The sequence below is a fragment of the Corvus kubaryi genome, unplaced genomic scaffold (assembly GCF_017639235.1).
Source record: "Corvus kubaryi isolate FWS band 111438036 unplaced genomic scaffold, C.kubaryi_AGA036_p1.0 split1-37374, whole genome shotgun sequence".
In the NCBI taxonomy this organism is placed as follows: Eukaryota; Metazoa; Chordata; class Aves; order Passeriformes; family Corvidae; genus Corvus; species Corvus kubaryi.
The window spans coordinates 1,123,423-1,151,079 of record NW_024582079.1 but is presented as its reverse complement, the minus strand read 5'-3'; the positions used below and the strand labels follow the sequence as shown (position 1 = coordinate 1,151,079).

The following is a 27,657-nucleotide window of genomic DNA, read 5'->3' as shown; positions in this document are numbered from 1 at the left end:
CCATCCCATCCCATCCCATCCCATCCCATCCCATCCCATCCCATCCCGCAGGTGCCAGGCACACAGGTGGGGAGCAAAGCAAGAAAAAGAAGGGCAAGGATGCCCTTTGCTGCCCAGTGACCTGTTAACAGAGCTGACTCGCAGATGTGCAAACCCGTCTGTGGCAGAGAGGAAATATTTGACCCCAGGGCCCTCTTGGCTCTCGTGGAGGAAATGAGCACTGTGACAGGGCTGAAGGAGCCCGAGGATAATGCAAAGCCCCACAACCACTGCTCCGGAGCGGTGTCCGAGAACACACAACACCTGCTGCTCTCTCCTACAGGTGTGTGGCTGGTGTGAACATCCTCTATGGTGCTGGGGGCAATTTGGTTTGTCCCAGCTAAGCCACAAAGCCACAACCAGCTTTGCCCATCATACCACGCATGGGAGTTTCAAAGACGATTGAAGACGAGGGGTGCCAACATCTCCCTTGAAGAGCATCTATGCTGAAAAGATTGAGGAAAACAGCTGTGAAGAAGCCTACAGTGGATTTTTTTCCAGCTGGCATCAGCAGGCTCCATCACCAAGAGGCACATTATCACCGAGCTGAAAGAAAACAACTTGGGAATAAATCTTGTAAGGTGACAGATAGGAGAGAGGGAACCATCCAGAACTGCTGCTTGGACTCTTCCCCAAATGCAGAGGGTAGATTCAGATCCATGTGAGCCTGGCCTGCCCTCATTCCTGCCTCTTTGTGGTCCTCTTAACACACCAGTGACATTTATTTGGACTCATAGTAATGCCCACACCTTCTGTGTCCCCACCAAGTCTATGGACATTGAAAGGAAATGAAAGCACAGAATGAAAGGAATGCCTGGGTTGAGCTGCCCACGGGCTGGTCGGCACATCTGTGCACTCTGGCCCATCCATGTTTATATAAATACGTGTCACTCAGCTACTGCAGGCCTTGATGGTTAATGAAACAAGTGGATCTGATAATGTGTGAAAGTCCCAGTAGGTAAACAAACAGAAAGTGGAAACGCTGGAGACCTTTACAATTACCCTGCTCCAAGTGGAGTGCCAAAAATGCCTGGTCTGAAGCTCTCAGCTCTGGGTGAAGAGTGGGGACGAGCCCACGGTCTGCGCCAGTGCAGTGGGACTGTGGACACAGCAACAACAGCCATGGCAGAGGCCACCAGGTGTTCCTGGTTTAGCGATCAGTTTTACTATTATTTTCCCTGTGCATGAATAGGAAGGAAAAAGCTCAAAATTCAGTTATTTTTATTGAAGTGTTCTTGAGACTCTGGTACTTGGGAGAAGCTTGCCTGTGCTTCAAGGACACAAGCTGCCAGAGCTGTACTTACTGTTCTGCCTCAGGCACTGATAGCATTTTTAGTGAAAGCAGAAGTTTGAGTGGGGTAAGAGGGGCTGTGTGGCTGTCCCCAAGGACTCATCACTGCCTCCAGAGCCCTTGTGCCTGGTGACAGGGGAAGAGTGCAGCACACTCTCTCCAAACTCATCTGCAGCGAGCTGGAAGAGAGCAAAGTTTGCAGGAAGATAAATCAGCTGCTGAAGACAAACACAAAGGGGCAGGTCTTTCCCCCATGCTTGGGCAGAAATCCTGTCCTCATTGCATCTGAGCCATTGTGCCCTCCAATGGCACCTTATCTCACTTCCTCCTCGCTGCCTCTTGCTGTCTGGTGATGGTCACAGCCTGCCTGTGCTTAAAAGCATCTGCCCACAGAGCTGCCCTGGCAGAGCCCTGGCAGAGGACCTGCATGTGCCAACACGTCTATTCCCATCTTGCATAATAAATGAACCCAGTTTCCCCTCATAGAGCCAATGGTGCTGACAAAAGGCCATTTTTACCCCACAGCTGTCTCTTATGACGGCTTCTTTTTTCCCATTTCTTTTTTTTTTGCACGTACTTAAGTGACTTTCAGCTATATTGGCAAACTTTCAAGTGGGGACTAGGCCTTCCTCTGAAAGGGGCTCTGATTTCACAGAAGGAAACTTCCAGCATGGAATAAAAGCTTGTTTTGTTTGTAGTAAACAAGTGCAGTTATAACAAGCTACAGTGGCACGTGTGTGCACATGCAAGCTCCTGCTCTGGAGATCCTCAGCTATATATAAATACACACATGCACGTTCTCTCTGGGGGTTTCTTGAGTTCCTGGACTTTTCTGTCTGTCTTTGGGCTGCTGGTGTACAGGCTTTGGGGTCATGCCATAAGAGAGGTGTTTGCAGCTCAGTGTCTCTGCAGAGGTGGGAAGGGGCGGCAGCCCCAGGCCCACTGGGGTTTTGAGGGGCTGCAGGGTGCTGTGCAGAGCAAGGGAACCCCCTCCCACAGCAACAGGGAAGGAAACAGCTGGCAGCTGGCCAGAAGGCAGTCAGCTGAGCCTCCCCTTGTTTTCCCCTTGCTGTCTTTTATCCCTGACTCCCTCCTGCTTTTCTCTTTCTCACCTTCTTTCCAGTCTGCTCTCCTTCCCCCATTCTTCTTCCCACTCCATTCATCATACAATGAGCCCCAGCCAGCAGCTACACTGAGCCAAGGGAAATCATCACATCCATGTGTTTCCCTAATAGCTCTGGACCCTTTTAATAATGAGAGGGAATAGAAAATAAATGGAACCTTTCCTTCAGGGCCCTGTGTGTTTCCCTGTCATGGCATTCATACCAGTAGGACAGTGCCATGGGACAGAGGGGCCTGCTTGTGAGCGGGCTGATATCTTACAGCTTAGCATGGCCAGAGAGGTGGCCTGGGGAAGGGGATGAGCCTTTGCTTGCCCAGCACTTACGGAATCTGGTTGTCTTGTGCCTGTTTTTTCCCTTGGAGGATTGCCATTCCTCCGTGCCTCAGCCCGAGACCGGTGGCTGGCTGGGCCATGTGCAGGTGTGCACAGAGTCACACCGAGCAATGAAGCCACCACCATGTTCACCATGCTCAGCCCAAAGCTAACGCTGCTTTTCGCCCATGTCTAGAGGCCAGCACCCTCTGGAGTGGTCGTGGCCAGGGGGCAAGGTGGATCCTGCTGGGAAGGAGGAGACCGAGTTGGTGGCCTCAGCAGCCCCCAGCAGCGGCCAGGCAATCCAAGAAGAAGACTGCGAGGGGACCGGCACGAAGCCGTACTGCAAAGTGCTGGTGCTGACGGAGGCACAGGCGAACCACACAGGTTACTACCGGTGCTACTACAAGTACATTGATGCCAAAATCGAGGGCACCACAGCAGTCAGCACCTACGTGTTTGTGAGAGGTAAGAGCTGTCGGTGGTGTGCACCTGCAAGGCTGGGAGTGTGGGGCAGCCAATGCACCAACACAGTATCTGAAGGATTAAACATCTCCGTGTGCCTCCCAGGGCAGAACGTGGCTGCTGCAGCCTCGGGGAGGGGGCCAAGGGCTGGTTCCCTGGAAGTGCAGGGGACCAATATCCGTCCATGGCAGCAGCGCCTGGGATTCAATTATGTCTCATCCTGGGGGCATTGCTCCAGCCGGGTTGGAATGCAGGAATTCAAGGAGTGAGAGCCTGGCCTCAGAGACACTCCACCACTAAAAAAAGCACAGGAGTTATCTTCTGGGCAGCTGGGGGCTCCTTGAGATGCTGGTGGCCAGGGGTGGTAGTGTTTCATAAAGCTGAGACTGAGAGGGAGAGGATGAGTGGTACAAACACTCCATGTGCAGCCTCCACCTGTTCCCAGACCTGCTGGCCTGAGCTGCTTTCACAGTGACAGATCCAGATGCTCCTCTTCATGCTGTGCAGGGGCTGCCCATGCAAGCGGGGTTGTGTTTTGGCAGAGGAGGGATGTTACCAGGCTTGGGGCTGGAACCTCAGCTTAGGGAGTGGCTGTGGGGTCAGTACTCAGCATCTCTGTGTCCCAGGGGTTCCTCCTCTGCCATCTCCCCCACTGCTCACAGCAGGCTCCAGCAAGATAAATTAACTCTGTCCCCTGGAAACAGTTGGCTGAGCTATTTCTCTTTCCACCCCCATTTATTAGTTGGTGCAGTTGTCATGAGCCAGGCAGATCATGACATATAATGCATTTTTCAGAAGTCCCAGGGCAAAGCCAATTTTGCCTCTGCAACTATGCAGAGAAAAATGCAGGGGCAAATCAGAAAAGCTGGGCAGCTGTTGGAGAGGAATTGCAGTCTGTTTGGGCAATTGCTTCCTCTTTCCATGGGCTATGCTGCCCACCCTAAAACAGGACAGAGCCTGCCTGGATTTCAGACATCTGTGAGTTGGACAGTGGTGTTCAGACACTCTAGAGGGTTGTATCAGGATGGAGACAGAGAGCTTCTTAGATATGCTGAAAATCAGTACAACCCCAAAAACTTACGTGCAGGGAGTGCTTTTGCAAGAACTGATTTTCTTTGTGATCCAGCAAATGCCACTTTGCCCCTTGATCCACCTTCTCCCACCTCCAGCCTCCCTGCAGCTCAGGAGCGGCTCTCCTGTTTACCAGAGAGTGCACATGGTGCTGCTTAGGGGCAATAAATCCCACGCTGTCAGGGCCTGTGGGACTCACAGTGCCTGTGGACGGCGTGTGTGCACCAGATCCTGCCAACACCTCGCAGCACTGCTGTGCACACGGCACACCTTCATGCTCAGTCCAATCAGGCTGTCCCCTCTTATGGTTATCAAGCATCTAGGAAACCTCAGAATCTGCCTTTCCAGACAGGACAGGCTTTCAGGCAGGAGAAGGGACATGTCAGGAAAACCCAGGCATATGGTAACCACAGCCATTGCAGAACGTTCAGATAAAGCCTGTTCTTGCTCAACTGGGCTGCAACGTGAGACTGTCCCTGGAGAGCTTGGAAGGGCTGATGTAAGTGTTGGGGATGTTCGGAGATGGGATGATCAGACCACAGGTTTATCCATCAAGCCCATTTCTCATGTTGAGAGCTTGGTGAAATTGCCAGGAACAAAATATCTGTACTTGCCTGGAAAAATAGGTTCTTCTGTATTTTACCTGCAGCTCAGTTCTTAAATGAACTCTCCATGCATGTGTCTCCTTCCCATGTGTCTGGTTAGGTGTGTATTTTATTACAACTAGAGATAGCACTGTAGACACAGAATGCCTCATCAGAGCAGGATAGGCTATGTACAGCCCACATCTCATAAAGCTTAGCATATATTAATGACGAAGATGCTAAATTATTCCCATCCGACCCATTAAGGCAGTCTTAAGGAAATTTGTGATGTTGTCAGAGAGGGGAGTTAATGCATGAATCACAAGCTCACTGGCAGCGAAACTAGCCCAGTAAATCAGTCAGTTCTTGGCTGCCATCTGAGCTTGAAGGGTACTTTGTGGTCTCTCACCTCTGGCAGCTGTGCAGCTCCCCCTTCTCACATGCCCAGGGCTCAGGAGAGGAATGAGGAACATGTTCACACTGGGAAACAAATCTTTGGTTTCAGAAGTCAGCAATCCTGTAGTAGCAAAAACCCCCAGGAAGTAAAGACAAGAACTCTCTGGGCAATCTGTGTTTTTGTAAGAGCTGACCAATTCAGTTTCTTGAGTGTGGGTTGTTTCACCTACACTTTAGAAAAAAGCACTTCACACAGAGGAGAGGCCTTTGCAGCATGACTATCACTCAAGCAGCAGCTTTATAGATCAAAAATTAAAGATTTATGCACTTAACAGTGGGAGCACTGGGTTGGATTGGGTTGGGCCCAATGTGACTTGAACAACAGAATCCACAAGTGAGGATCTTTTCCAAATTCATCTTTGACTTGTCCTTTTAGATGGGTCTCTTTTGGGGTTGGGTATCAGAGGAAAAAAATCTTGAGTTGGACAAACAGAGGTCCTCATGCTACACTCCCTTGAAATCAGTGGTTTAGCTGAAACACAGGTGAATAAAACTAAACGTAGGCCACTGGGATCATTTGGTCTGATTACAGCATGCCAAAAGCTGTAAAATCACCCCTAGCAGGACTCTTAGGCAGCCCAGTGTCTCCCGGATGGAGACCGATCCCCTCCTTATAGACCCCCCTTCACCCAGGGGACAATTTCCATGAATAAAGCCAATCATGACCATGTGCTGGGTGGACATTTACAGAGGAGAGATGCTGGCAACACCATGCCTTCGAGACACTAGGAAGTGTGTCAGATAGCATCCCATGAGGCATAAACCCCTGTGGAAAAGGGCAGGCAGGGGCTGATACTACAGAATAAATAATCTGTCACTGAGGCCACCAAGCAGCCTCACAAATCTTTGTTTCTTCCAATTTTGTCTTCATCCCATTTAGTCAGCCTGGGTCACTGCTGATTCTACACTGGCTCTGCACAGAGTTTAGTGTGACATCCTTGGCCTTGCTAAGTCATTCCATAATGATTATTTTTGGGTGGTTTTGCTCTTCCTGTCAATATTTGTGCTTGCAGCAGTTGGGCGGCAGTGGGGTGGCAGCCCTGGAAAGCTCAGCTCATGTGTTTATCTGCCGGCCGGGATGGCTGCAGGATGACATCTGCATACCATTGCGCTGCGGATCACTTCCTCGCCCGGGAAGGTCGCGCTGCCGGCCGCTGCAGCAGGGCAGCACAGCCCCAGCAGCCCCACGCCAGCCCTGTGCGGGGACACAGCCACCAGCTGGGCAGGCGCCGAGCCCAGGACACGACGCATTGCTTTCACAAAGGGTCACACTCAGGCAGAGACCTTGAGGGCTCCAGGAAAGCGGAGGTCATTTCCCGCACTGCCCAAATGTCATACAAGTGCCGCTGCACTGGTACCGCGTTTGGTGTGGAGGAGCTGGCTGCCTTTGCGTTCCCAAGCTCCAGGTGTCTCCTCTGACTGTCACATGTGGCAGATGGGGCTGAACAGCTCAACACCATTCCCTCTGTGAAGCTTGTGCTGTGTTAAGGAAATTCAGAAAGCCTCCTTTTTTTACTGGTTGTTGCCTTTTCCCAGTTTTTTCTTCTTTTTTAGTAGTTGTTCTCTTTGTATCTTTTCTTCAGATTTTGAACAGCCATTTATCAACAAGCCGGAGACCCTCCTCATCAGCAAGAAGGAGAACACTTGGGTACCATGCCTCGTGTCTGTCCCAGATCTTAACGTCACACTGACCTCGGTGAGAGCTCAGCCGCTGGGAGACTCTGGACCGAGATGTATTGCATTTGTTCTGCATTTGTAATTGCCTGAGTGGAAGCAGGACAGGCACTGCCAGGAAAGGAAAATGCATGGGATACATTTTCCATGGAAAGTACAAGCCACTGGCTTCCTCGTTTTATTTGCTGGTTGAGGCTGTGTTGTCCAGTTCCCTTGGGCAGACCCCACGGGTTTCCTGCCAACCTTGCTTCTCTTCCCTGGAGCTCTATAAAACAAAACAAGATTTTGTTTTAAACCCATTTCCCCACAGCATCCCCTGTTTGCCTCGTCTCTGTGATCTACAACCCCTCTAGGTGGTCAGCATCCCCCCAAGGGAGGAGGCTGCAGCCCTGGGGCTCATGACTAAAAACAGGTCTCTTATCAGTTTGCTTTTGCTTTCGCCTTTTTTTTCCCTTTTTTTTTTTTTTTTTTTTTTACAATGCAAATACATCCTTCCAGGATGAGTGTTACTATTGTACAAAGGCCTCCAGGGACACTCTGGGGGCCAGGGGCCTTTCCCTTGCCCAGGAAGGACACTACCCAAGGTCAGCACTCATCCCGGTGGGGCTGATGTTTGGGACATCAGCATCGGTTTCCTTAGCTATCTCTAGAAGTTTCCATTCCTGGAAGTCTCTGGCCCGCTCTGCAAACAAGAAGGCTCATGGTGCAGGATGAGGATGCTCAGGGTAGAGGGGAGGCCACGATTCCTAGATGGCAAACCCTCAGGGGGAGAGTGCAGGAGGCCATCACAGCATGATGCTGCATCGTTTCTTCCCACAAAAGGGATGTGTTAGCCAGCATAAAGCCTGGGAGGTGTGGAGTGGGAATGTTGTTAACCTCTTATTTTAGTTGGCAAAATCTTGATTTTTTCCAGCAAAATTTCTTCATCCACCCTGACGGGAAAAGCACTTTCTGGGACAATAAGAAGGGAATGCAGGTACCCACACACTTGATCAAGGACTTACTGTATGTCCACTGTGAGACTGTAATTGACAAGAAGGTCTTCAAATCCAATTTCTTCATCATCCATATAGCAGGTGAATACTGTATTTGGAAAGGTTCAGGGGAGCAGTTTGGGTGGCTCTGAAGTCCATCACTGTGGCTCATGGGAATGTTATGGTCCTCTCTACCTACACAAACTCTGCATGGTGCTTATATCTCTTCTACTGTGTGTCAGACAGAGATACACCATGCAGCAGGAGATCATTCCCAAACCTATAACTGCACAGTCTGAGTCAAAGAGTTACTGGATCATAAATGTCTTTTCCTTGCCTCTTCTGCATCAGGGAGTGAGCTCTATGACATCCAGCTGTATCCCAAGAAAGCCATGGAGCTGCTAATGGGAGAGAAGCTGGTCTTGAACTGCACTGTGTGGGCTGAGTTCAACTCTGGCGTCCACTTCCAGTGGACTTACCCTGGCAAACAGGTACCAGCAAACAGAGCAGCTCCCTGTGCACTGAACTCTTACCCATTGAGTCACCCCCTCCTGACCCTTCATTCTTCCTCTTCACATCATTGGCAGGGCTCTGCTTCACAATCCTAACCATGCTGTGCCCTGGACATCTTGGTCAGAGTGTTTTCCCATTTTTTTCCCTTGTAGCAGAAGGCAGACAGAAGGAAGACCCTTTTCCTGGCAGAAAGCTCCCTTTTTGCCAAGATGTTACTGCTCTGGGGTTCTCAGGAAACCACTGGCTTCACTTTCACCAGTGCAAATCCAGAGCAAACATGATTGGTTTAAAAGGAGCTACTCTAATCATAGAGCCCTTGTTACCAAGAGCCTGTGAGGTGGTCTCTTCCTCACTGTTTTTTCCCTCTTGTATCCTCTGGTTTTTTGAATGGTGAGACAGGGGAGTCCCCTGAGAATCACTCAGTTCATGGGGCTCCCAGCCTGGTTCCTGGGCTACATACAAGCAAAACATGCTAGGATCTGACCCCAGCCTCCAGGAGTCAGTACACAGAACATGTACCCTTCCATGCCTGAGGATGGCAGTCAGTTGTGCAAAAACCTGTCCAGGTAGAGGCAAGCACTGAGCATCAGGAATCACAGCTGTGAGGAGTCTATCCACATAGCCCCCTCCTACTGATGTCTTTCATCCCCTTCTCTCTGTCATCTCCCACAGATGCAGCAAGCAGTGATCGAGCCTGAGCGCCGGTCCCTGCAGACATACACGGAGCTCTCCAGTATCCTGACCCTCCACAATGTCAGCCAGCAGGATGTGGGGAAGTACACATGCACTGCCACCAATGGTGCCCAGATGCTGGAGGAGAGCACCGATGTCATCGTGCACGGTACAGCATCTGCCAGTGCCATGCAGAGCCACAGCCAGAGCCCAGCTGCAGCAGAGCCATCCCCAGACTGCTTGGGCAGAGTGGCTCCTGCACCTCCATCCACTCTGCTTTAGTGAAACCCAGCCCTTCTCCAGCCCCTCAGCCTTCCTGCACCTCACCACCATGCTGGGAGCACAGTCACATTCAGCAAGGTCCCAAAACGGAGGGAGAGAGATGCCAACACCTAATTGGCCCAAATACAGTGGGATGGCAGGACACACGTATCCTGCGGCCCTGTGGCAAATGCCGTGCCCCTGTGGCATGGCTGGCCTGAGGGGCACCAGCTGCGGGTGCACAAGGCACCATCTGCACTGGGTGGCTGTTTCTTGGCAGCGGAAGGTCATGGGGCAGCCCAGCCTTCCTGCATCCCCAGTGGTTCCCAGGAGGGAGACAGAGGCAGCTCTTCGGCTGCCAGGATCTCAGCTGCCCTGTAACGACACACTGCCTGTTCTTGGTCCTTGCTGTTGGGCCCTGTGGAGAGCAGTAGATCTTTGTGACAGCCTGCCCCCTTGAATTCTCCTCCATGGTCCCTTTTTTCCTTGCAGAAAAGCCCTTCATCACCGTGGAGTGGAGGAAGGGCCCAGTGATAGAAGCCACTGCAGGAGACGAAGCCGTGAAGCTGCCAGTGAAAGTCGTGGCTTACCCCCCACCAGACTTCCAGTGGTAACTTACCTTTCTTAGCTTGAGCCACCTTTTCCTCTCCTCCTTTCCCCTGCCAAATGGGGAAGCCTAGCCTGGCTTCCTTGCTAGGTCCCTCTGTGGCCAAGATTGTCACAAATGTCACTTTTTTCCACCCATGGGGGTCCATTCTCCCACAAGTCCTGGCTCTCAGCTGCACAGCCTGGCTTGGCAGCTCTGCACGGTCTGGAGGGGCCAAGTGGAGTTCCCACAGGAGCTGTCCCTCTTGTCCCTCTGCTGTGGCAATCACAGCCGCCCAGAGGAACCAGGTAGTGGGATGGGTTGTGCACCTCATCATGCTGCACTTCCATCAGAGCTGACTGGAGATGGGAGCTTTGCACCCACTCACTGCTCAGGGCAGAGCTACAACACCCCCAACCCCACACACATCCATATGACACAATGTGCAGACCCATAACTTGGGTCCGGAGAAGGCCCAGGGGTCTCTCCAGAGAGGTCCTCAGTGCTAGCGAGGGGCACCCTGACTGCTTTCTAGTGGGGATGAGCAAACCCCTGCCCAGCTGCCAGTGGGACACTTCCTCCCGATGGCTGCATTTTCTCTCTGCCTCCCCGCAGGTACAAGGATGGAAAGCTAATTCCCAAGCAATCTCAATCTTCAATGCAGATCAAGGATGTGTCGGAGCAGCACGCCGGGACATACACGCTGGTTCTGCGGAACAGGCTGGCGGGGCTGGAGAAGCACATCAGCCTCCAGTTAATCGTCAATGGTAAGAGGGGGCCAGGCCTGGAACTGGGGGGGAAGTGCTGAGCCCATGGCCCCAGTCTTTGGGTTCCTTCAAGACCCAGTCCCCATTGCTGTCCTAAAGCAGTTGGTACCTACATCACCTCTTTCTCCCCCATTGCTGAGGGATGCTGTGGCTCCAGTGAGGCTGCTTCCTTCTGGCTTGGGTGACACTAGTTTTGTTCCTGGCTCCCTCACTTTGGACAGGATATGTCCTGGCTCAGGGGCCACTTCCCAATTGCAGTTGGAGATGCTGCTGAGGGTGACCCTGACTGATGCGGACTTGAGAGCAGGGCAGCTGCCACACAGATGAAGTCTTGATCTGGAGGAGTTCCTCTATGTGGGAAGCTCCTCTGGAGTTTTCCCACAGCAGAAACTGGTACCTGTCATGCAGGAAACAGATGCCAGCTAAAAAAGTGCTGGAAGGGCACTGCTATCTGAAGATGTGTCTCCAGCAGGCTCTGTGGCCCTGTGCTTTGAGCCCTGCAGCATCCAGACAGTTCCACTCACCAGAGAAAGGAGAAAGGCTGTCACTTGAATCTGCTTAAATATGACCTGCTGTGCCTTGCAGGCTTGAGTTGCCCTGAGATCCAGACAGCTGTAGTGCCCAGGCACTCTGTAAACAGGCCTGGGGAGGGCTGTGCCAGGCCTGGGGATGCAGTGGCTGAGCCTGCAGCTGCTCACAATGTCACTCTGATCCTTGCAGTTCCTCCATGCATCCATGAGAAGGAAGCCTCTTCCCCAAGCATCTACTCCAAGAGGAGCCCCCAGGCCCTCACCTGCACTGTCTATGGCATCCCGGCACCGGAGGTGATCCAGTGGCAGTGGAGGCCGTGGATGCCCTGTCGGATGTTCTCCCGACGCAGCCTGTAAGTGCCATTTCTTCCAACACTTGTTTCTTGTCAGGCAACCATCGTGGTGTCATGGGCTTCTTGTGACAGTGGCTGTGTCCCCAACCGTGTCTCGCTTTTGCTCTCCCACCCACAACATGGCATCTTGTGGGAAGGCAGAGTGGAGACACTTGTACTCTGTGTGGGATTTTTGCCCAGGCTGGCTGGTCTCAGACACCAACAGCTTCCACAGCATCCTCTGCATCCTCAGCCACCTGCATCTGTCAGTGGGTGTCCATGGCCCAGCCACACCTCACAGCACCTGCAATGAAACCACTGGTCACTGTGCTAATGGGGAAACTGAGGCAGATTGCAGGAGAAATTGTCACAGCCCCTTGGTGAGACCCCAAGACAGCAGCTGGGGCTCACACCCTTCCTGCCTGGAGGTCCCTGTGGTTTTTCTGTCGTTTGTCTCCTCCTGGGTAATGATGGAAGCAAAAGTGCTCATAGGCAGCTGCTGCTTGTGGGGAAGAACTGCGGAATCCTGGGGAAGTGCCAGATCTCTGCCAGCTGCTGGGATGATTTGCCAGCAGGGTGTTTGTGCCAGCAGCACTAATAGGTAGGCAGGAAGGGTGCGTGCCCACTGCCTGTGCCCTGGGAAGCTGAGGCAGCATCAGGCACGGCTGCAGTGGCATTTTTTAATGACAGCCTCACCAGAAGAAGGAAAAGGGATGCTGGGGCGTTGTAGCCAGAGGAGTCAGGGTGGATGACATCAGGATGCCTGGAGGAAGCCGGGTCCTGCAGCCCTGTGCAGGCTTTTGCCAAGCCAGGGACGCCAGAGAGCTTTCCATTACATGCAAGTGCACTGTGGCCCTGTCAGGAAGCAGAGGGGCCCATGAATTATGAGCACTGTCTCCCAAGGCCACCATATTTCTGCCTAGCACAGCTCCAGAGGATGCAGGAGGCTTCTTTCCAGCTTCCTGTTGTTTACACAGCTCACCAGTGTGTTTGCCCCACCAAATGCTCTGCCCCACGCTGCCAGCATATACCTTTGCCACTGCTCCTGGGCCTTCAGCTCCCCTCTGCTTCCCTGTCACCCTTAGCCTCTCCCTCCCACCCCAACCCACATTTTTGAGCAGATCCTCCCATCTTCCACCCCAACACGCGTTTCAAAACACCCTGCAGGCTGCAGCATCCCAGATCCCTGACAGATTTGGGTATTTCTCCCCACACGTCTGTCTAAGCCTGAAGAGGTACCATCATTCCCCTGTGAGACACCAGCAGCACCTCTACTTGGGATGTCTCCCTCCTGGTTTTGTTGAGTCAGAGGCAGCAGGAGCACCCCTGGGTGCTGCCCCCTTGGGTGTTGCACCATCTGATCTCTAGGCCAGGACCAGCCAGTCAGTGACACCCCTGACTCTCAGTCCCAGCAGGGCTTTAAGGCCTTGGTGCTGAGCAAAATGACATCAAGAGTTGCTCTGGGCACATGTGAATTGACTTCACCCCTGCCTTCCTCCACTCTTAGCAAGGAAAGATGAAGCCCCATGCCTGGGGGTGAAGACACTGCTTGGGACACCTGTATCTGCTCCCTGTCTCAATTTTCACACCTAGAAATTTTTGCCTCACTAGTGGTTGCAAGGCACCTTTATAAAGCACATCAGAACTGTGTAACTGAAAGATCCAGGAAATTTTACGGAGTTATAGGACAGGGCCATCAGTTCTCTGACACAAAGCTGCTTTTGCTGCCTTTTTCCCAGCTGACCTTCTCTGTGTCTCTCTCCTCTTTCCCCTGCTTGTCCCTGGCTGCTGGATTAGCAATAGCAGGCACCGGGCAGCAAGGCGCCATCAGCGGGACCGGATGCCCGAGTGCAAGGACTGGAAAGATGTGTCACAGCAGGACGCCGTGAACCCCATCGAGAGCATTGACACCTGGGTGGAGTTCGTGGAGGGGCGGAACAAGGTGAGGCTCTATTCCAAGCCCATCCTGGGACAGGGAGCTGGAGACGGGCACGGGCACGGAACTCCTTTGCAATCAGCCAGGAAAAGTGGCCTGGAAAAGAGCCTGGCAGAGACAGATTTGGGGAGGGCTTCACACCTCTGCTTCTAAAGTAAACCATCAGCGGCCATTCCCAGCCCTGGGGCTCCGCAGTACCAGGCAGCCCCAGGGCGAGGGAGAGCTGTCATCTTTGAGAAATTACCCCGTGTCCAGAGAGGCTCCCACTGGGGCTGGCTGCACAGGAGGGATTTCATGGATTGCTATTGAACACAGGGCATCCAGCTAGGGAAAGCATGGGGGATAGGTGCTGTGGGGGCTCCCATGGCCATTTCTGAGCATTTTGTATGAGCTGTTCTGCAAGAACTAAACCCTGCTCATCCTGGTCAGGAGAGCAAGAGTCACAAACTGGCCAGGAAATCTCTGGCCTTGGGAAGGTGTATGTGTCTGGTGGGGCATTTCATCTGGCTGTCCCCATCCTGCTGGGGTGAGGGTGGTTTGGACAAGCTGGCATCCATCTGCCTCAGCTTTGTGAGTGGGAGCAATGTGTGCCTCACAAAGCCACTTCTCCATCACAGCATTTCCTCTCTGGAAGGAACATCTCTCCCTCACTGCAGTGTGTGACCTGCTTGCTGCTTGTTTCTTTCCGTGTCCCTGGTAGCCATGAGTGTCAGGTCTGCGCCGTGACGGGGTTCCTGTCCCCACTGGTGTCGGGCACCAGGCGCTCACAGAGGGATGCAGAACAAACAAATGGGCCCCTGTTTCCGAAAGTCACTTCCTGTTTTCCTACACACCTCTAAAGGCACTTCCCGTCCCCTGGCCTGGCCGGGAGTTCATCACTCTGCCAAAAGGGTGGCAAGGGCAGATGCTTCTCCTCCCAGAGCAGCTAAAGGGAGAATGAGGGATTGATGTTCCTCAGGGACGCAAGCAGGGGTGGTGAGAGCTCCTGGGTGAGAACCCCTTGTGTCCTAGTATGGATGTGATACTTGTATTGGTCCTTTTTGATCCTTCCCTATTTTCCTCATTTTCTTCCTCCTATTCCTCAGCTGCGTCCTTCTCATTCCATTTGTTTGGTTGTAACTCTCCTGGAGCTTCAACTTAGGTTGTGCATCCCACAGGTGTGCAAGAGCTCTGGGAGAAAAGAGCTCTTCCAGTTACAGTGGGATGCTACATCCTCAAATCTGCTTTCTCTCTCTCTCCTTGTCCTTTCTGCCTGTCTTCTCTTACCATCCTCCTGTTTTTAACTCCATCTGTAAAGGCCAGAATGAGCCACAGGATGTGCAGTGCACAGCCATGCACTGCAGGCAGCGGGATGATGTCAGATCAAGAAACCCCAACTCAAACATAGCACTGCAGATCAGAAGGAAAATCCCCAAGAAACAGGAAAGGCACCAACAAAAGTGCCAGCAATAGGGTCACTTTGGCTGTGTGACTAACCCCGAGAAACGGAAAAGGCAATGCACAAAAGTACCAGTAATAAAGTCACTTCAGCTGTGTTGAGTATGCACTGAATGAATGACTGTTCCTTCTGGTTAACATAACCTAATACATTGCCCCTCAGAACGGAAATGCTTCCCAAAGTCTATGGGATGAATAGTAAAGGCAAAGAAGTTTCCCTGTAGGAACACGTTAATTTTTCATTTTAAACACAGTCTCATTAGAGAGATTTCTGCATGTGCTTAACTTGTTGTTTAAGCTGGAGCCTCAAACTGCAAGTCTCCTCTAAGGGGAGTGCTTGTAACACATTTGGTAGCTCACACGTGCAGTGTGAGCCAAGAGGAGGAGAGCAGCCTTATTCCCCAGCTGCTTTTTCTGGCTTATTTGGAGGCAGCATGCCCTGGGTCCATGCTCCCAGGATGGCAGCTTGGCTGTTTGCCCAGTCTTAGTCATGTCTTGCTGGAAGGAGAGACAAGGAAGCTTTTAGGACCGTGTCTATGTACACTTGGAATTCAAAGGGAGAAGATGAAAGCTCTTCCTGAAGGGATGAGAGCTGGGATATTTTCACAGGTTTGATTTCTCCTTATGGGTAAAAGGAGTGCTTTAAGGTCTGTAAGTACCTGTAAATTCCACTGAACCCTATGGGACACTAAGTAGTCACTTAACTGCAGAGGGCTCAGGGAATCAAAGCCCTGGTGTCCTTTCCCTTTCTCCCCACTGTTATAAATAAAGCTTAGCAAGAGCTTAGCCATCCCCTCAGCCCTGCATCATGTTACTGTCCCCCTTGCTGAGCACTGTCCCCTTTGTGACCTGAGGGGCTTTGCAAGAAGTTTGCTCCCATGGAGAGGCATCTATGCTGACTGGGCTTCATAAAATGAAGCAGAGATTGGGAATAAAATCATGTTGTTGTTGCTCAAGCCAACAGATAAAGCTTGATATGCACAAAGAGCTGTAGAATAAGGGGATATTTTTGCATAACCCTTTCCCAGGTACAGCTGTTGGGGGCTTTGCTATCTGCCAGACAGCAGCAGCGATCCTACTTCTCTTCCCTGTTGCTCTTCCTAACTCCTCCATATGTTCTCTTCCCCCATCAGACAGTCAGCAAACTGGCCATCCAAGAGGCCAATGTCTCAGCCATGTACAAGTGTATTGCCTCTAATAAAGTGGGTCGAGATGAGCGGCTGATCTACTTCTATGTGACCAGTGAGTACTGCAAAATCCTCCTCCCACCTGCATCAGCCAAGCTCTCTGCTTGAAACAGGCAGGTCCCTAGAGCTGCCAGATCCTGCCATTCACAGGATCTTCAACAGAGACTGCTGGAAAAGTCAGCAGAAAAGCAGGGCTAACCCAGAGCTCTGCTGGGTGGCAAATGCCTGAAGCCCTGGCAGCAGATAGCACAGGCACAGTTGGGCAGGCAGACCAGGGAATGAGCCAGCACTGCCTGTGCCTAGGTCCTGAAGCAGCCCTGGCAGGTCCTGGGCAGGTGTTGGGCTGGGGACATCCCGCTGGCTCACGCCCAGGCAGCTCCCTGGGCTGGGGATGTGTCTGGTCCAAGAGCATCCTCTAGTGGCACCACCCGACCCTATCCCAGGCCAGGTCCCGCTGGCCCCAGGCCCCGGCAATGATCCCACGGGATTTTGGTGGTGAGAGGAAGCTGAGAAACCAGAGCCCAGTGGTGTGGGCTGGAGTCATGGCCCATAGGCAGCTGTATGAGCCTCCTGCCAGAGGTTCCCCGTCCTGGTGAGAGCCTGTCCCTGTCTGCTGGGACAGGGAGCCCAGCAAGGGCACAGCAAAAGCTTATCTTACGGAATGAGAATTCCATAATAAAGTTCCCAGCCCAGAAGGCTGGGCTCATGGCCCTTGTTGTAGTACCTGTGCTGTCAGAGCCACCAGCTGTTGTGAAGCCAGATGAACATCTTCAGTCACTGCTTCAGTAATGCTCTCCGTGCTGTTGTCCAGGCCGCTGTGTCACTGCCTGCACATGTAAAAGTGGGCATGGATGCAAACCAGAATGCTGCAGCTGAGTTGGGAGCAGTAACAGCCTAATTCAGATCTCCCTGGCTTGTTTCGTTTTTGACTCCATCTTAATCTGGCCCTGGGACTTGAGCATATCCCGTAGCACTCACTGGGCTTAAGCTGTGGTTGCCAGCAGTTTGCATGTCACAGTTCTGGTCTACAGTGGTTACCTTTACCCTGGCTGAGGACAGGCGGACCTCAGAGAGCTGAGCCCAAGGAGACAATTTCATTGTGTTTGGCAGCTCAGCCATGAAAACTCATTCACATGTTCATTTCCTTCCTGAAAGCCATTCCAGATGGGTTTGAGATTGAGTCCCAGCCCTCGGAAGAGCCCATAGAGGGGCAGGACCTACAGCTGAGCTGTAATGCGGACAACTACACCTATGAGAACCTGCAGTGGTATCGGCTGAACGTCTCCAAGCTCCACGATGAGGAGGGCAACCCCCTCGTGCTGGACTGTAAGAACGTCCACCACTATGCCACCAAGATGCAGGGGGAGCTGCGCTTCCAGCCTGACTCCAACGATGCGACCTTGCTGCTCACCATCCCCAACATCTCCCTGGATGAGGAGGGAGATTACGTGTGTGAGGTGCAGAACAGGAAGACCCGGGAGAAACACTGCCACAAGAAATACATCTCTGTGCAGGGTGAGGGTCCACAGGGCTGGTGGGAGTGACAGAGGAGAGCTGGTGCTCTTGCTGCCATCAGCTTCCCAGTCCGTCCCCAGGGGAAGCCACACAAGCAAGCTAAACTCAAGGTGGCAAAGGCAGGGCACCTGGGTTCTCAAGACACCCTTCAGCAGGGGGCAGAGACCCAAAGCCCCCCAGGAACACAGATATTCTTTTGATCAATCAGTTTCCCGTTTTCCCCTCCTCCTCTTTGTGCTGCTCCTCCAGCCCTGGAGATCCCCCGCCTCAAGCAGAACCTGACAGACATTTGGGTGAACGTCAGCGACTCCATAGAGATGCGCTGTAAGGTGGACGGCAACCACGTTCCTGAAATCAGCTGGTACAAAGATGAGAAACTGGTGGAAGAAGTGTCAGGTACAATGGGCTGGGGGTGGATCACAGGCAGGGCATTATGTCCAGCAGCTGGAGAGCTGAAAACTGCTGGGTTCCAGGAGTTGTTATGCCCAGATAAAGATACCCGTTCTCTGAATCAGCCAAACCCTGGTTTTAATCACATTCTGTCCTAGTTTGATGCAGTCTCGCTGGCTAAGTCTATGCCCCAGGGCCTGGCTCAACACTGTCTGTGCTTGTGCACATTCAGCTGGATGGCAGGGAGAGAGAAATCATTCATATTCTTACTCTCAGCTCAGTGCCTGGCATCTCTGATTACGCAGGGACCAACCCAGATCTTATGGAAGGAACATGCGAAGGATCCAGGCACATTGCAGAGGGAAAGCAACAGGTTCTGAAGATAAAGCAGAACTTGACACGCCAGCTAGACTGCCTGGGCACTGTCCCTATTCAGCATGATCAGTGGGGGATTTGTACTCTCCATACATTGCCTGGGGAAGGCCCCTCCAGGGTGTTTCTGGAGCCATCAAGAGAAAAGCCTTTACCAGCTGGTGCGATGTCATTCTACCATCTAAAATGAATCAGCCAAAAAATGCAAGCCTTATTTTGAGCCTGAGTCCAGTGTACTAATCTTCCCTCCCTGTGAGTGCCCACCACAACCCTCTGTGCCTTACAGGGATTGACCTTGCGGACTTCAACCAGAGGCTGAGCATTCAGAGGGTGAGGGAGGAGGATGCTGGGCTCTACCTGTGCAGCGTCTGCAACGCTAAGGGCTGTGTGAACTCCTCGGCCAGCGTCTCTGTGGAAGGTACCAGCAGCCACGACACCTCTGGGGATGTGAAGGGGTGGAGGATGAGTTGTGGCCAAGCCCATGCCTCTTCCCTGTGGCAGTGGGAGGCAGTGAAAGCCCCTTGGCCTTGCTGGTGGCATGGTGCTCTCACAGGAGGATCTATAGTCCAGAGCATGTTTAGCTCAGGCAAACATGCCTCCAGTCACCCCACATCCTGATGCAGGCCATAAGGAATGACTGAGTTGGGGCATGGAATGCAAATCCCTGAAGCTATGATTTCCCTCCCATCCCGCAGGCTCTGATGATAGGACCAACGTGGAGATTGTCATCCTGATTGGGACTGGAGTTATTGCTGTTTTCTTCTGGATCCTACTTATTCTCATCTTCTGCAACATCAAAAGGGTAGGTGACTGTCTGTGCCCCAGGCAGGGCGTGTGGCGTATCAGGGCTTGGGGCAGCACCAGTGCTGTGATGTGGGGCTGCATGACAGCACCTGCTAAAAGGAGGTCATAAAAGGCTCTCACTGTCAAGGACAGGGTGCATAAGGGCTGTGGTAAAGGAGGTGACTGGAAATGGCCTTTGCTTGAGGGGGTAGCAGGTCAAGGCAGGCAAAGAATCCAAATCCCGTTTGGGAGTCAGCACCCAGGGCAGGGAGGGCACCTCCTCACCCTTTGTGTTGGCTGGTTCCTGCAGCCAGCCCACGCAGACATCAAGACAGGCTACCTCTCCATCATCATGGACCCCGGCGAGGTGCCTTTGGAGGAGCAGTGCGAGTACCTGCCCTATGATTCCAGCAAGTGGGAGTTCCCACGAGACCGCCTGCGCTTAGGTGAGCCAGACCCCCTCCCTCCCACTGCACACTGCAGCCAGGGCTTCCCACCAGCCCTACAAACTCACTCTCCAGGTTTCTTAACACACCTCTGTGTGTATTTAATGCTTTCTCTCTGCCTCAGGCTTCCCATCTTCTTCCCCAGGCTGTCCCTAAAGCCCAGCTGTGCCTGGGAAATCTCTTTAGGTCTGACTGTAGACAGGTCTGAGCCAACTGTAAGCCCAAACCTCCTCAGTGTATCCACACAGGTATTACTGAAAACAGAAGACCCCTTGGCATGCTTTAAAACACATCCCCCTATTTTCCAAGTGGGAGTCTGGACGGAACAGCCCAGTTCACAGCAGGTACCCCAAGTTCGGGACCAGGATTGCATCCATTATTGTCCTCATGCTGAGACACCTACCTGCAGCCTCTTCCCTCTGTCTGCCAGAGTTTAAAGGGCAGCAGACTACCTTTGAGGCACAGAGCAGTGACATTAGTCCTGGCTGCTGTGCTGCAAGGGGTCGTTTACCTTTCCCACACACAACAACTTCTTGCTCGAGGGCAACAAACAGCCCCTCACTTCTTCATGGCCATTTCCTTCCTCTGCTTTGTCCATGCCAGCTCTGTCTCAGTTCCTCTCATCGTCCTTTCTCCTATTCTCACTGACACAGTAAGCAGCCACCTGAAAGGGCACATGTTCCATTCCTTCCTTTTCCTTTATGAAGTTTTTTCTTTCTTCTTCCCATGGTTTCCTGTTGGGATTTTTGTTTTCCTTCATTCTATTCTGCCTGTTCTGCACCTGCCTTTCTTCACACTGACTCTCCTTGTCCATAGGTAAAGTCCTGGGTCATGGTGCCTTTGGGAAGGTGGTGGAAGCATCAGCATTTGGGATCAATAAAAGTAACAGCTGTGAGACTGTAGCAGTCAAAATGCTGAAAGGTATGTGAACAGTGAAGCAAAACATGCAATGTGTGTAGACAGCAATTAATGAGGCACCTGCCAGGGAACATCCACCCTGTAAATGCCTGTCTTTTAATCAATGGCTTCTTGGCCTCAACACAGTTGATCCTGTTTGGCCCCATTCAGCTGCACTGGGAGGCTGAAGTGGCAGAACAGACAGCAGGGATTTGGGGAACTCCGCTTTCAAGGAAATTTAGCTGTCTGCAAAGGCAAAGAATGAAATCTGTCTCAAAGGACAAAGAGGAATCCAGAGCCCCTCTTTGGCAGGTCACTGAAGGAAGTGTTGCTCCCAACTGCCTTCTTCCAAATGTACCTGTATTTTGTGTTTATGGGCCAGATCCAGAGCTGGGTAAGGAAGCAGGTTGCAGCTCTTATCCAGCTCTGAGGGCTAAATTGGCTTTGCACCCAAAACCTGGTCTATCCAGAGTGAGATTTTAAGCTTTTATAGCCTTGATTTCAAACAGGCACCCAAAACATTATTCTGTAATTTGGCACCAAACAAAACACTGAAGCAGTCTGTGGCCAGAAGTAGCCTGTACATGGAAATCAAGTCATGGCTCATCTGAGCAGTATTTACTGCTGCAAATGTACAGCTCATCTGCACAGCAGAAGGAAGCCTGGTGTGCAAGGTTGCTTTACAGTCCTTTGAGGCAAGGCTCTCATCTGGCCCTTCAGCTGCAGCTCAAGAGGATGCTTCTGTCTCTCAGGCTAAATTTACAAACTCTCAAGTAAGACAAAATGCATATGGGGAAGCGGAAAAGTATGAAAAAGGCACACAAAACCAGAAAACATGCTCTGGGGGTAAAACAGAGGGTCAAGAATTGATACGAATTGGACAATTGAGAGAAGATGCAGTACAGAGATCTGGCAGGAGCATGACACTGTGTTTGCTATTGAAGAGGAATCATCAAAAGATATCTGGGTTTGAGACAGATCCTATCTTCAATTGTGATAAAAAGAATCAGATGTCTTTTGTTCCTAATTTTCTTTCAAATTGTTTCATGGCTTGTTATCTTTGTTTGGAGGCCAAAAGGGCAGAGATTCAAACAGGTGCATCCCTATGAAAGTCTCAAGTGATCTTTTTCACTGCACAACTATCATAAAGAAAAATATGTTGGGCACGGATTGTGTTGTCTTTTGTTCTGGGTCCCTGCACTTGCAGAGAGCACCCTATGTGTTACAGCAGGGATCCTGGGATCTCCAGACAAGGCTCAACATTTCATGTTGGAACATGCAATAACAAAATGTACCAAGGCTTTGAGGTCACAGCCTCCTCAGCAAGACACATTGACATGCTGCTAGAGAAAGGTGGTGAGGGGGAGTGAAAAGCTGTGAGGAGGTGTCGTGACATGGTCTCTGTGTTTCTAGAGGGAGCTACTGCAAGCGAGCACAAGGCACTGATGTCAGAGCTGAAGATCCTCATTCACATCGGGAATCACCTCAACGTGGTGAATTTGCTGGGTGCCTGTACCAAACCCAATGGTAAATATCCCAGGGCAGCAGGCTATGCCTGCTCCCAAAGAGCAGAGCTTGTCCCGTGTCTTTTTGCTGTCCACATGTGTGATCACAGGGACGTGTGGGGAAGTTATTAGTGTGTTTGTGTGTACTTAGAGCAGATGTCACAGCTGACCAGCGCTGCACATAACACAAGTTGTGGCAAATTCTGACCAACTCAAGCTATTACCTCTTGCCCCAACCTTTGTTCTCTTCTCACCAGGTCCACTCATGGTTATTGTTGAGTTCTGCAAGTATGGAAACCTCTCCAACTACCTGCGGACCAAGCGGGAAGGATTCAGTCCTTACAGGGTGAGTAGCTTCCTTTGCTCCTAGGGGCCTGTCCCATATCTAGGGAAGGAAGACATGCAGCCTAATACATGATCTGACAATGTGACAAAGATACCCTCTGTCCTTCTTTCTGCAAAGGTAGATGCTTGCAGGCCAGAATTACAGTTTAAGAACAGGAAGAGACTGTGCAGCTCGTGGGTGCAGGGGTTACAGTGTGTGTTGCCTGCTGAGGGTTTTGGGTTGTTCCCTTGCCAGGAAAAGTCTCCCAGGCTGCGTATTCAGGTGCAGTCCATCGTGGAGGCAGTGAGAGCAGACAGGAGGAGCCGCTCCGGGACCAGCGACAGCGCCATCTTCCACCGCTTCCTGATGCACAAGAGCCGCACAGCGCAGCCCATCCAGGAAGGTAACACTCAGCCTTGGCAGCAGCTCCTCACCTGCAGCACCAAAACTATGCTAGACTTGGCTAGCTTGGGGAATGGGTAGAGAATATCAGTGAGGAGCTAGGAGCCAGCCTTGGAGCTGATCACTGTTGCATGTCAATTCCCTAAACAAGGCTATTATACCATCTGTTGTCTCTTGTAATAGACACCAGAAACTCAGAAGGGAGGATTAAATCCCTTTGGGTATTTTAGCCTGAAGAAAGGAGAACTGAGGGGAATCTCGGTGAGTCCTCCCTAGGACAGAAATTATGAGCTGACCTTCAAAGCCCCTTCTAGTCCTGTTCCCCACAACTCTCTGACTGATGTGCTGGAGGCTGGACTCATTATTCCAATTAGGACTGAGGACTAACTGTATTTCACTGAGGAACTGGCTGTATCCTGCAGTCCCAGAGAGAAGCAAAGAGGACAACAGATCTCCAATTGTCTAATCATTTTCTTTTACTTCTGGACAGTGGATGACTTGTGGCAAAGTCCCTTGACAATGGAAGACCTCATCTGCTACAGCTTCCAGGTAGCACGTGGCATGGAATTCCTGGCATCCCGAAAGGTGAGTTCAGCTTTCCTTTGCTCACCTGATCTTTTGTGCATGCCTGATGAGAGAGACCTGACTACAGCCACCTTTCAGGTGACACACAGCGATCTGTCTCACACTTCTCACTTCCCAGGAAATATGAGATAGTCATGTGTACACAAAGCTGGGAAATTAGTTCTCTTGCATTTCAACCTCTCCTTAACCATCCCTTTTTGAAATGTTTATCTTTAGCTTCTTCCCATTTCTACCATTCCCCCATTACAGCTCAGGTTTATGGGGGAAGGGAGGTGCTGTACACTTTCTGATTGTGGTTCCTGTCCGTCTTATTTTGCCCCTTCCTCTTTGTGTGCCCTCAGTGCATCCATAGAGACCTGGCAGCCCGCAATATCCTGCTGTCAGAAAACAACGTGGTAAAGATCTGTGACTTCGGCCTCGCCCGGGACATCTACAAAGACCCTGACTATGTCAGGAAAGGCAGTGTGAGTGCCATTTTCTCAAACCCTTTACAGACTAGGCCCCCTTGATGAAAAGATGAAAAAGCAGGAGTGGAATTACTTGCATGGCTGGGACCAAAAGCCACTGGACCAATGACACATGTCCTGTCCTCCTCCACCAGCAGATCTCTGTCTCCTTCCTTCTGTCCCTCAGCCTGTCATTAACTTACTCTTCCTTATACTCTTTCATCCTCCTTTCAGTGTCTCCATCCCTCTCTCTGATGTAATCAAACCTCCATTCCTCCATGGAGAGAGGAGCAGGGTTATTGGCTCTGATTTCCTTTCATCCATTTCATCCTTTTGCTACAAGAAGGGCTGTCTTGGGACATATTCCCACCTGAACATTTGTGTCTTGCCTCTCACTCCTGCAGGCCCGTCTTCCACTGAAGTGGATGGCTCCAGAAAGCATCTTCGACAAGGTCTACACTACCCAGAGTGATGTGTGGTCTTTTGGGGTCCTTCTCTGGGAAATCTTCTCACTAGGTGAGTGTTAATGAGGGTCTCATGCTGCTGAGGGAGACACCTCTACCAACGTAGCAGTTTGTGGGTGAGTCTGTGCAGAACAGACATTCTGAAGCACATCTAAGGACTGATGGGAAGCGACATCGATGTAGGCAAAAAAAATGGAGGCCATATCCACCCATGAACAGAGTGATGGGGACACAGGCATGCAGAGCTGGCCCTCCAGCTCACTGAGGCAGAGAAGCCTGACTCAGGCAGCACTAAGGATTGGGTTGTGTATGAGAAGTGACCACATCTCTCAGTGTTCTGGGAGGAAGGGCAGTCACAAAAGGGCAGTCTCAAAATGACTGGTTTCTGATGGCACATTTCATGTTCCCACCCTTCTCTGAACCTTCTTTAGGGGCATCTCCATATCCTGGAGTCCAGATCAATGAGGAGTTCTGCCAAAGGCTCAAAGACGGTACCAGAATGAGAGCACCAGAGTATGCCACAGCAGAAATGTGAGTCAGAAACCTCAAGGATTCCAGCACTGGTCAAAGCAGAGGCTTCTGTGGCAGGGCAGAAACCTACCAGATCCCAGCATAGAGCAGGACAGGCCCCTCTGTGGGATGCAGACCTTTCAGCCAAGATAGGGGATGAGCCAACACATCCTTCATTCTAAGCTGCTCTCTAGGTATCCTTGCATGCCCATGCTGGGATGGGTCTGTAAGTGAGCACTGTGCTTTGCTGCTCTGGAGGGTATCAGAGGGGTCTGAATTAGCTCCTTGTGCCTGTTATAATAAGTGCAAAACAAAGCAACCCCCTGCCAGTAAGTCCACCTGGCCATTGTGCTGGGGGTGCCAAGCTTTCCTTCCCAGTGCAGGAACTGGTTGTCCCAGTGGGCACCATGTGGGTGGGAGCTGTGGAGTGGGGCAGGAGGGAGTTTCTGTGGCATAAAACCAGCATCTCTTCTTGGCAGCTACCGTATAATGCTGAGCTGCTGGCATGGTGATCCCAAGGAGAGACCGACTTTCTCCGACCTTGTGGAGATACTGGGGAACCTTCTTCAGGAAAATGTTCAGCAGGTGAAAACCTCTCTGTGTCCCTGCTCTGCTCCAGAAAGCTCTTTCTTCTGTCATCACCAGCTCCTTCACTGTGCTCTCAGCTGTCTCCATGATCAATGCAATACCTTTGTGTAGGCCAACCAATAACACAGAGATTCCTGGGTCAGAGGTCTATTTCCCAGAGCTGTTGGAGAACTCATTTATGCAACAGCCTTTTAGCTGCATCCTCATAAAACTCTGCTCCTTGCAGGGCAGAAGCCCTCTCAGTCATCATTCTAGTACTTGCAGCCTAATCCCCAGATGATTATTTGAAATTCTTCAGCTGAGTCAAGGCCCTGGTACTTCTGCCTCCCACATGCCTGCATAATGAAAACCAGGACTTGGCCAGGGTTTCTGAAACTCTGTCCTCAGATTGAAATGTCAGGGCCATGTGAAGCAAACAACTGTTACATTACAGCAGTCAGTAATACGATTTCTTTGAATGTATTACTGATCACTTCCATGTGGAAACTCACCAGGACATTTAACTGTGATGAGCGTGCAGCTCTGATTTTAACTTTTTCTTGATGTTCCCTTTCAGAAAATGATAGCTAAATGCTTGAGTACTATCTCATCCTGACGTTCCTGACTTTAACCTTTCAGCAGTGGTTCCCAGCACAGGCATGACTAAGCCACAACGACATTGCCCTGGAGCACAGTACTCTGTCCATGTAAACTGGAGAACTATGGGATTAGGTTGTTTTCCTGCTCACACACACCTCCATACATCACTCACAGCTACTTAATGCAAAGGTCACAGAAATCTCCAACCAGATATTTTGTCCCAGAGAAATAAAATTCATAAACCAGACATTTTCCTTCCCAGCTCTGACAGCTTCTGCCTGTGGAGCCTTTTCTCGTGAGAAAGTCCTCCCCTTCTTGTAAGGCCATTTACTGTTCTTCCTACCAGGAAGGGAAAGATTACATCCCACTGAACGACTCTCACAGCTCAGAAGATGATGGTTTCTCCCAGGTGCCTTCCTCTGCCCAGCAAAACTCAGATGAAGAGGACTTTGACATGAGGATACGCTGCCACAGCCTAGCAGCAAGGTGAATCCCCTCTGAAAAGGGCAGAGAGAGCCCAGCAGGCAGCCAGCAGCCTGACCTCTAAGGGAGCCTGAGGGATATGGGGAGAACCCAGATGTTTGAAAAATCCCAGGTGATAAGGTGTGATCCAAGCACTTAAGCCGTAGCATCTTGCTTATAAGAGCAAAATTACTTTATTTTGCTGATAAGGAAGTGCTGATTTGTAAGCCTATGACATTCCTTCTTCTCCTCCAGCTATGCTGCCAGCATATCTGCTCCTAACTGACCCAACAATTAGTCCCAGGCCTCTCCTCCCTGGTGAGCTATGATAATGTGATGCCTGGGATCTATATCTGCTTATCCCTAGTGGAGAGGTCACTGGGGCCTGATTCAGTCAGGAAGTCTGGGTGTTCCCCACTGCAGAAGTAGTACGGGGTTATGAGGCCTAAGGTGACCCCATTACCCTCCCCAAATCCACCATTTGGGTCATCCTCCTCCCTGCATACTTCAGTTGCACAGTGAGGAGGTTGGGTTCAGGTCCTGTTCATTCAGGACATTGACTCTTGCCATTACTGAAGGCACTATGCTTCTGTTGGCAGATACTACAACTGTGTCTCATTCCCTGGTTGTTTGACGGGAGGAAATCAGATCAGGTGTCCATCCAGGATAAAGACGTTTGAAGAGTTTCCCATGACACACACAATGTACAAGGCACACCCGGTGAGTAGCATCTGAGTGGATTTGAGTGGGGGGAAGCTCTTTTCTGGCACCTTTACCGTTAAGACTGTGGAAGGAAGATCACTCCTATCTTATGTCAGCCTGTCTGTGTCATTCCTGTTAAGTCCATTCAGTCCTATGCACATTCATTTCTTCCTCTGGCACACAGGGGTTTCTCTCCACCACAGTTCACACTGCCTTAGTGGGAAACAGGGAGGTTAGATATACAAAGGGGGGGGTACTAAAAAGGACCACAGAGAAGACCCTGCTCTTCACCCTTCTCAAATCTGTGAACACAGCCTGGTTAAGCACACTGAAATCCTGCCAGGACTTCTCTGGGTAAACCCAGAGTGCTTATCTGCAGTCCCTGTATCTTGACCCACATGGCAGTGTGCAGTAGGGACCCTCCTGGTCTCGCTGAACTGGACTGGTACTGATATCTCCTCTAGTGGCAAAACTGA

General features: G+C 51.3%; 1 protein-coding gene across 4 annotated transcripts in view; it reads left to right on the top strand.

Annotated features, from left to right (window-relative positions):
• LOC121657830 (vascular endothelial growth factor receptor 3) overlaps nucleotides 1-27,657 on the top strand; it is a 57,823-nt gene that overhangs the window by 24,432 nt on the left and 5,734 nt on the right. For all 4 annotated transcript variants that reach the window (XM_042013966.1, XM_042013964.1, XM_042013967.1 and 1 more), the window contains exons 3-28: nucleotides 2,962-3,233; nucleotides 6,925-7,037; nucleotides 7,929-8,091; nucleotides 8,341-8,480; nucleotides 9,175-9,343; nucleotides 9,928-10,045; nucleotides 10,637-10,788; nucleotides 11,509-11,671; nucleotides 13,448-13,592; nucleotides 16,157-16,265; nucleotides 17,366-17,725; nucleotides 17,975-18,121; nucleotides 18,774-18,905; nucleotides 19,183-19,289; nucleotides 19,581-19,716; nucleotides 20,533-20,637; nucleotides 22,027-22,140; nucleotides 22,376-22,464; nucleotides 22,699-22,846; nucleotides 23,336-23,430; nucleotides 23,772-23,894; nucleotides 24,281-24,392; nucleotides 24,772-24,871; nucleotides 25,330-25,435; nucleotides 26,364-26,503; nucleotides 27,079-27,199. In XM_042013966.1, coding sequence (XP_041869900.1) covers nucleotides 2,962-3,233; nucleotides 6,925-7,037; nucleotides 7,929-8,091; nucleotides 8,341-8,480; nucleotides 9,175-9,343; nucleotides 9,928-10,045; nucleotides 10,637-10,788; nucleotides 11,509-11,671; nucleotides 13,448-13,592; nucleotides 16,157-16,265; nucleotides 17,366-17,725; nucleotides 17,975-18,121; nucleotides 18,774-18,905; nucleotides 19,183-19,289; nucleotides 19,581-19,716; nucleotides 20,533-20,637; nucleotides 22,027-22,140; nucleotides 22,376-22,464; nucleotides 22,699-22,846; nucleotides 23,336-23,430; nucleotides 23,772-23,894; nucleotides 24,281-24,392; nucleotides 24,772-24,871; nucleotides 25,330-25,435; nucleotides 26,364-26,503; nucleotides 27,079-27,199 — 3,679 coding nt within the window. The remainder of the gene's footprint in view (nucleotides 1-2,961; nucleotides 3,234-6,924; nucleotides 7,038-7,928; nucleotides 8,092-8,340; nucleotides 8,481-9,174; nucleotides 9,344-9,927; nucleotides 10,046-10,636; nucleotides 10,789-11,508; nucleotides 11,672-13,447; nucleotides 13,593-16,156; nucleotides 16,266-17,365; nucleotides 17,726-17,974; nucleotides 18,122-18,773; nucleotides 18,906-19,182; nucleotides 19,290-19,580; nucleotides 19,717-20,532; nucleotides 20,638-22,026; nucleotides 22,141-22,375; nucleotides 22,465-22,698; nucleotides 22,847-23,335; nucleotides 23,431-23,771; nucleotides 23,895-24,280; nucleotides 24,393-24,771; nucleotides 24,872-25,329; nucleotides 25,436-26,363; nucleotides 26,504-27,078; nucleotides 27,200-27,657) is intronic.